The sequence below is a fragment of the Cololabis saira genome, chromosome 9, assembly GCF_033807715.1.
Source record: "Cololabis saira isolate AMF1-May2022 chromosome 9, fColSai1.1, whole genome shotgun sequence".
NCBI lineage: Eukaryota > Metazoa > Chordata > Actinopteri > Beloniformes > Belonidae > Cololabis > Cololabis saira.
In genome coordinates, this window is record NC_084595.1 from 42,018,249 (window position 1) to 42,026,721 (window position 8,473).

Genomic DNA, 8,473 nt, shown 5'->3' on the forward strand with positions numbered 1-8,473 from the left:
AATTCCTCATCATTTCACTTCTTATGTTACAAAACAAACGAATCATGTGACTGTAAAGAAATCACAACACTGAATTTTCACAAATGGCAACTTTATTGTTAAAATATATAAATAACATTTATGCACTATTGCTGGCTCAAGGAAGGACCGCGCGTCTTCTGAATGTGAACAGCTCCAGGTGCTTGAAAGATCTGAAACCACAGAAGAAAAATGTATTACGGTACTAATAGAGCCCCCGAGCCCCCGGGTTCGGAGCTCTGGGCTCGGAGCTCCTCGACGGTCCGGTCCGTGAGCAGCTCCGGTGCTCCGGAGCTCAGCTAAATACTTAGCCCATGCAAAGATCATACAAATATAAATAACATGAACAAATAACGTCACTTACCGCTGACTCGTGTGCAGTTGCCGGGTCCGTGCTGTGGGAACTGATCCTTTTATGACGGGAAAATGTCGATGCAAAACCTCATTTTAACTCTCTCTCGCTGTTGAAACCGGTGGAAAACAGTCACCGCTGCTGAACAATGGCGGAGCTCCAGCCGGCGGAGAGAGCTGGTTGTGGGCGTGGTTTCAGCAGCGGAGGCCGAACCTATGGAAATCTGCTCCCGTCGTTACGTAACGACGGGAGCAGATTCAAAACGGCTCAAAAAAGTCACATGACACTGGAAGATTCATTCGGGCGGGGGATATACACCCTGCAGATTTTCATGGGATTTCATCTTGAAAGTGTTGGCAGGCTGAGGGGAGACCACTTTATATATGTTAAAACAAGAAAAAACTTGTTTTTCATAATAATAGGTCCCCTTTAAGTTTTTTCTTAAGAAGAAAGTTGAGAAAATACTTTTTTGGAGAATATGACTTCTTCTCTTTTTTCTTCTTAAGACTGAACTTAAGAAAAAAATGACACTTAAGAAGATTTTTTTGTTTTGTGAATCCGGCCCCAGGTCCGTAACGGGGCTCTAGCCAGGATGTAACCAGACTGTAACCAGAGGCTAAATGGTCTATAACCCGGGAATCAAACCAGTGTAACCAGGCTGTAACTAAAGTTGCTTTCGTCAACGAAAATTATGACTAAATATCATCGTCAACAAACCTTTATCACCTGAGGAAAACGAGAAGAGACGCAACGAAAATGCTGGTCATGTGACGATAACGATAATTAAATATTAGTGCTGTCAGGCGATTTAAAAAAAAAATGAATCTAATTTATTACAGGATTTATAATTAATTAATCTAATTGATTACAGGATTTATAATTAATTAATCTAACTAATCGTATTTTAATCTCATATCTGCTAAAGGTCCCCAAATAAAGAATTTTAATTTTAGGACATTGCAAAATTGCAGTGCATGACTAATCGATTGAATACACTAAGAAGAGAAGATTTGAAATCCACATTTTTATTGGTGAAGTGTTTCATAAATGAAATTCAAAAGAAAAACTCAAGCACATCAGCAAACCAATTAGGCCAGGTGCATTATTCAAAAATCCAATGCAAATACAGTTAAATAAATAAAATTCAGAAATAAAATAAGTCTGAGTCTCAAATAGACACTTAAGCAGACTCTCAATTCAAAATTAAAACTAAAGCTGATTCAATACAGCAATTCAAGTACTAGTAGCTGTAACGTTTACAGTGGAACTTGTTTAGCGTTTAAATGATAATTCAGGCTGGAGCAGCTCCGGTGATAGGAAAATAATTTTTTACAAAATGTACAAATCACTGCGTTCTTGTTGATAGTCCCGTCTTCTTTCTTTTCATGCATAAACTTGCCGTTCAAAGGCTAGAGTCGCTCTAACAAAGATTTTCTGAGTCTCCCCTGAGTCGTACAGGTCTGTCACTGCTTTGTTAGTTTGACCAGCAGCAGGAGGAAGTGACCTGTTACTGCCAAGTGAACTACGGGTCCCTCAATGGGACAAATTTAAAATGCTCACGCATTTTGCCACTCATAATTAATTGCGTTAATTTTCATAACACGTTAATTAGCAGTGTAATTAATTAATCTAATTAACGCGCTAAACTGACAGCCCTACTAATAAGTTAATAATGTTTGACGGTAGGTAGAGGAACTGCAGGTGTGGGTGGCAAACAGTTTCTCCTTTAGATGTATTTAAAGGTGACCTATTATGGCATCTAATACCTATTTTAAACAGTCCTTGAATGTCTTAAAAACAAGCTTTTGATTGTTTTTGCTAAATAAATTAGAAATTCAGCCTCTGAGCCATGTCTTTATCATCTCATTCTCTAACCTCATTATCTATGGGGGATTCTGAGTGGGCGGGGCTATGATAATGAGACTCTGTGCTGATTGGCTGCCTGAATGACACGATACACCACTACGAAAAAATGGCAGAAGCTCCGGCCGGCGGAGTTAGTTGTGGGCGTGGTTTCACGCATCAGAGGCCAACCGATGGAAATCGTATTTTCGTTACGTAACGACGGGAGCAGAATCTGAACGGCTCGTAGATCCACATCACACTGGACGGATCATCCGGGCGGCTGTACAGACACTGCAGAATTTGGTTGCGTGTGAAAACGTGTTTTTTATAATAGGTCCCCTTTAAAGTTTATACGGTCGCCATAGCAACAGTATCTTGCAACAGGTCCAATTAGAAGTTTGATTCCTAAGTTCAACCCCTGCTGGACTGTGGTCAGGTTGAGTCAGGTAACCTCTCAGGTGTGTGTCCAGGCTCCGTCCCCCTGTGCTCTGGATCGGACCGCCGCCTGGCTCCTCAACATGAACTCCTCCTCGTCCTACGCCGAGACCGAGGACGATCGCCATGACGACGCCCTGGTGGAGAAGGTGAGTCAGCATCACCGTTGAGTGGAGGGTGTAAAGCTTCTCAAGGTTCTCACAGTGTGTGTGTGTGTGTGTGTGTGTGTGTGTGTGTGTGTGTGTGTGTGCATTGGTAGATGTTAAAACTAGTGCTGTCAAAGTTAACTTAACATCCTCTTAACGCCGACAATTGTTTTAACGCATCATTAACGAGCAGGATAAAAAAAAAAAACACACGTTATATAATTTCTGGCGGTCGACGGCACCGTAGCTTGAGGAGAAGTCTGGTGCAGTACGGCGTGAACTTTTTTGAAAAGCGAGGAAAGATGGAGAATGAAAAGTGACTTTTGAACGGCAAGTTCACTTTCAAAAACATACAGAGGGTTCGCTGGACAAGACTAACGTTATTTGCAAGTCGATTTGAAATGAATTACCATGGAAGTACGTTGCGTCTCAAATACTTGCAGCCAAACACACGACCGATGCAGAGCGCGCAGCCGCCCCCCCCCTCGTCAAACGCAGACAACGCTGGATAGCAGAAAGCTGTATTTGGGGACTACACTGTGTTTGTATATATGAAGGAATGTTACATTCAGGTCAAAAGCTTTTTTTTTGTGTAAAGTTGAATAAACATTGGCATAAAGCAGCATATTTGCCCTTTCTCATGTTGTTAACAGTATTAAAAACATTTAAAAAATACCTTAAGGTAATTTAGAACAGCAAAGAATATGTGTGCGATTAATATGCGATTAATCGCGAGTTAACTATGGACAACATGCGATTAATTGCGATTAAAAGAATTAATCGTTTGACAGCCCTAATTAAAACACTCACAGGACAATTGGTCAGGATACACACCACACTAGAAGGACATTTTGTATTAACAAGACAGGAACCGTGTCCTGCTAATACTGATTAAATTTGAAATATGTAGAATTGTTTCTATTGGTCCATCAACCCTAAATATGAAAAAAAAACAAAAAAAAAACAAGATGTCTATTTAATACTTATACACCTGATTTCGTGTATAATCTGTGTATCGACACAGCGCCCCCTATGGCAGGTTGCATATAAGCAAAACCCCATGAATATTTACAGTTTTTTTTCTGATTGGTTGTCTGGCAGAAGGTCCTGATAATTATTAAACTGTCCTTTTAATTCACGTGTCGCTATTTACACTGGGGATGAGTTGGCAATACTCTCTAAAACTGATGATTTAATAAAGGTTAGTTGGCTGCTAAACCCAACCTTTGGTCTAACCTTTAAATGTATGACACTAAAAAATATGCACAAATATATCTAAATTAGTGATGGGGAAAAAAATCGATATTGCAATATATTGTTGCGCTCTCCATCGCAATAAATAATCAATAAACTGACGGCAAATATCAATATTTTATTACAACACACATAATAGATTTACGCAGTTGTCACCGCACTATTGTTCATGCACTTTAATTGTCCAGCTGTTCAGTGTTTACATTTACAAGCCTAGCAGGCAGTGAGGCTCGATACAAATGCACTTTCTTTGTACATTGTATGAAGTTTTGACATTGAATAAATGCATAACTACAGACGTTTTCCTTTTTATGGGTATTTTTTCTTTTTCAGTCACATATATCGTGATATATCGATGAAATTTCTTACAATATATGGAATATCGTAGATATGGTGTATGGTGATATTATCATTATCGTGGGCCACATATCGCCACAGTATTGAATCGGGAGTTACCGTATCGTCCCACCCCTAATCTAAATTTTGATCAAATATTGTTATTTTAAAACATTATGGACAATGAATGTCTGTGATAAGTGCACGGATGACAAGAAATGTAAACCTTAAAAGAGCCATGTTTGTGTGTGTAGTACCAGCAGGAGATCACGCTGCTGCAGGAGAAGCTGCGCGTGGCGGCGCTGCGGCAGGAGGAGTGTGAAGCCCGGCTGATGGTCCAGGACCAGCAGAACCAGCGCATGCTGCAGGAGTACCAGGTCCGTCACACACCTGAGGCTCCTCTGGGGACGGGGACGGGGTCGGGTCAGGCAGCACGGTGGTACCAACAGAAGTGTGTGTGTTTCAGGCCCGGCTGGAGGACACGGAGAGCAGGCTGAGGAGGCTGCAGGATGACAAGGACCTGCAGATGAACAGCATCATCAGCAGGTCAGTACCGGTCCAGGTCCTTCACCCTCCTGTGAGGCATCGCTGGCGTGTGAATGTTCTGGTGCTGGTCGGAGAGGCCGTTGGTGCTGATTGGCTGCTACGTTAGCGTCAGTCTGCCCCCGGGCCGCTGTAGCCACTCACCAAGTATGAATGGAGTGAAGGAATGATGGAACTGTTGTGAGCTCTTAGTGTGTCCCGCAAAGGCTATCCTTGTCCAGTTTTTGATATTATTAGGGCCCGAGCACTTACAGTGCCAAGGCCCTATTGTATCTGTAGGAATTTTTTTTTTCCTTATTTTTATTTTTCCGACGAAATGAGGGCCTTTTTTCCCCCTAAACGTGCCCCAAAAGTCACCAAATTTTGCACCAAGTCACGCCTGGCAAAAAATTTGATATTTAATGGTTTGCATTAATGGGCGTGGCCTAATGGTACGCATCTGTATCATGTCACAACTTAAAGAAAAGTCTCTTGGCCCCATGGTCGAAACCGAACAGGAAGTCGGCCATTTTGAATTAATCGTGTCATTTTGGCGCTATTTATGCCATTTCTTCGTCCGTTAATACGGCCCAAACCGTAACGTGCACCCAGGTGTGTTATACATCAAAATGTGCGTCTCCATCCTGCGACAACGCGCTTTACTTTTCTCAGTCAAGAGCGTTACTGTGGCGATGCTAGGCGCCAAAAAGCGCACCCCCCCTTCATCTGATTGGTTCATATCTGAGAGTTCCTACTTTCTGCCATAACTTTTGAATGGTTTTATATAAAGAGTCGTGGCTGGTGTCATCCGCTAAATGTCCAGACCTGAAGAATCTACATTCAGGTCATACAAGCTTCTACTGCAGCCTGAACGTGCACAAGGGTGGACAAAGGTTCATCGCTGCTTGCAGCTTTAATTATGTTTTGCCTTTGTTTTATTTTGTCCTTTTTTTTTGCTTGTTTGTTTGTTTGTTTTTTATTGTTGTATTATCTTTTTTCCAGTTTTCCTTATTATTAATTATTGTTTTCATCAAATGCTTCGGTCCGAGGGGTGGGTTTGGAAGTGGGTGAAAATATGTGTATAATGTCTGTTTGACATCATTGTGGATGCTACAGTTTATAATTTAAAAAAAAAAGAAATATAAAGAAAAACATTAGATCACAAAAAAAAGATTTATATTTGCTGCTGACAAGAATCCTTTTAGTTCATGAAAGGATTCACAGCAGCTCGTGGAGGTCAGGTTGAAAGTTCACCAGGATTTCCGGGATACTTCATGACTTCCCGCCAGCTCCGTCCGGCATGTGGACGTGGTTTAGCCAGGGTCGAGCACCAAACCAGACCCTACATGTATTTTGAGCAGAGCAGGGATGGGGAGAAGGACCAGACACTTGCAGCACTCACCTGTCCACCATGTCACCTGTGCAGGTTGATGGCTGTGGAGGAGGAGCTGAAGAAGGATCATTCTGACATGCAGGCGGTGGTCGACTCCAAGCAGAAGATCATTGAGGCGCAGGTAAAACCTCACCTGCAGTGTATGACCCGTGTCACCTCACCTGCATGCAGAGCCGGCCCAAGGAATAAGCCAACTAAGCGGCTGTTTAGGGCCCCGTGACCACTAGGGGGCCCCCAGGAGTAAAAACAGGATAAATAAAAAATAAAAAAAAATGTTATGTGTGAGTGTAAATCAACCCCAGGCCGCTCTTGTAGCTGAATTTGCTCCATTTCAGATTAAAAACCATAGATGGTAAAAACCTGCCAGGCTGACAGTAGGATGATGGAAACAACTGCGGTGCAACTGTGCAGCTCTCTGACCTTTGACCTGTTGCTTCTCTGTGTGGCCAGTAGGGGCAGTTGCTGACTTTGAAAAATATTAATTGAAAGATTTTTCTGCAAGTTTGTATCTGTTGTAGCTTCCATGGTCTTAATCACTGTGGATTACAATCTAACTACAACAAAAAGTTCTTACATCTAGTTTTACAAGTGTATTTGTAATGACAGGGTATGGAGGTAGATTTGTGTCTTAATTATTCAATCAAAAATAAAGATTGCTTCAATCAAAAAATATATTTTCAATTAAAAAATATTCACTTCAATCAAAAAAAAAAATTTCAATCAAAGAAAAAAAGTGTTTGAATGCAAACAAATATTTGAGACTCAAAAAAATGCATTTGAACACTGTTTTTCTTTGATTGGAAATGTTTTCTTTGATAGAAGTGAAGTTTCTTTTGTTTGAAGCAACTTTTTTGATTGAAGTAGTGTTTTTTGTGTTTGAGCCATATTATGGGTAGGACATTTGTGTCTTTATCATTTAATCAAAAAAGAAGAAGAAAAAAAAGTGTTTGAATGCAAAAAAATAAAAAAATTGAGACCCAAAAAATTGTTTTTTGGATTTAAAATATTTTCTTTCGTTTTGAAGTCTTTTTTTTTTTATTGAATATTTTTGACACAAACATCCCGCATTTATAGTGGGTGTGTGAATGATCAATAATCAGTATTATTGGCAGTAATAGAGGGCCCCAAAATCTAATTTTGCTTAGGGCCCCATGGAGGCTTGGGCCGGCCCTGCCTGCATTATATCACCTGTCTCTATCTCAGCCGTGTCTCCCCAGTATCACCTGTCTCACCTGTCTCCGTCTCTCCCGTCTCCCAGGAGAAGAGGATTTCCAGCCTGGACGCGGCCAACACCCGTCTGATGGCAGCTCTGACTCAGCTGAAGGAGCGCTACGCTGTGACATCCCAGAGGAACGGCCTGTCTCCTAGCAACACATCATCTCTGCAGATCACGGAGAACGGAGAGTTCCGTAACTCTGGCAACTGCTGAGCCGCCGCCGCTGCCGCTCTGAGCTGTGATTGGCTGTGACTGCTGGGGTGGGAGGGGCTTAATGGTACCATTGCGGTCAGAGGCCAGGCTAACTTTCAGTGACCTGTCAATCAACCTTGAACTACATCCCTACATCTGCAGCTGGGTTCACTTCCTGTTTTTGTTGTGCATGTTTCCTGTTTGCGTTTGATACTCCCTGATCTATACGCTCACGCCCCCCCCCCCCCGACACTCGTGTTTCCGTAGACACGGAGACTCTTACCCCTCACGGTCCGTGGACTTCGCGGCCATCCGTTTTTTGTTTTGAAATGACAAAATAAAAATAGAGGAATAATCTGTTCCCCATCTTTTGTTTTGATAATAAAAAACGGAAAACGGATCGTTATCCATTATCCGATTTCATTGACGCGTTTGAAAATTTAAATTGGGAATTAAAACAGCGAGTGGAAAACTCTTTTCTCTATTTCCTATTCGTTTCCAAGGATACTGAAAACAAAGGATTGGACAAAGGGTGGGATTGCACATGCGCCGTGATGAATGAAGAAAGTTTATTTCTGGTTCTTTTGTTCATCAGATTGAAAATTAACAGTTTTAGATTTTTTTAATGTTGAAACAGAAAATAACTCATATGAAACCTGGGAGTGAAACAGGAGTTTAATCTGTAATCTGTCTTCACTCCGTCATGAAACTGCAGTGATGTTGTGACAGTCCGTTCAGCTGCAGCGTCAAAAAAAAAAGCTGCG

At 41.6% G+C, this 8,473-nt stretch overlaps 1 protein-coding gene across 3 annotated transcripts in view; it reads left to right on the forward strand.

The window, feature by feature from the left end:
• dab2ipa (DAB2 interacting protein a) overlaps nucleotides 1-8,049 on the forward strand; it is a 60,577-nt gene extending 52,528 nt beyond the window's left edge. For all 3 annotated transcript variants that reach the window (XM_061729611.1, XM_061729613.1, XM_061729612.1), the window contains 5 exons: nucleotides 2,686-2,799; nucleotides 4,641-4,763; nucleotides 4,853-4,932; nucleotides 6,335-6,422; nucleotides 7,560-8,049. In XM_061729611.1, the coding sequence (XP_061585595.1) occupies nucleotides 2,686-2,799; nucleotides 4,641-4,763; nucleotides 4,853-4,932; nucleotides 6,335-6,422; nucleotides 7,560-7,730 (576 nt within the window). In that variant the 3' untranslated portion in view covers nucleotides 7,731-8,049. The remainder of the gene's footprint in view (nucleotides 1-2,685; nucleotides 2,800-4,640; nucleotides 4,764-4,852; nucleotides 4,933-6,334; nucleotides 6,423-7,559) is intronic.
• Nucleotides 8,050-8,473: the final 424 nt, after the last annotated feature.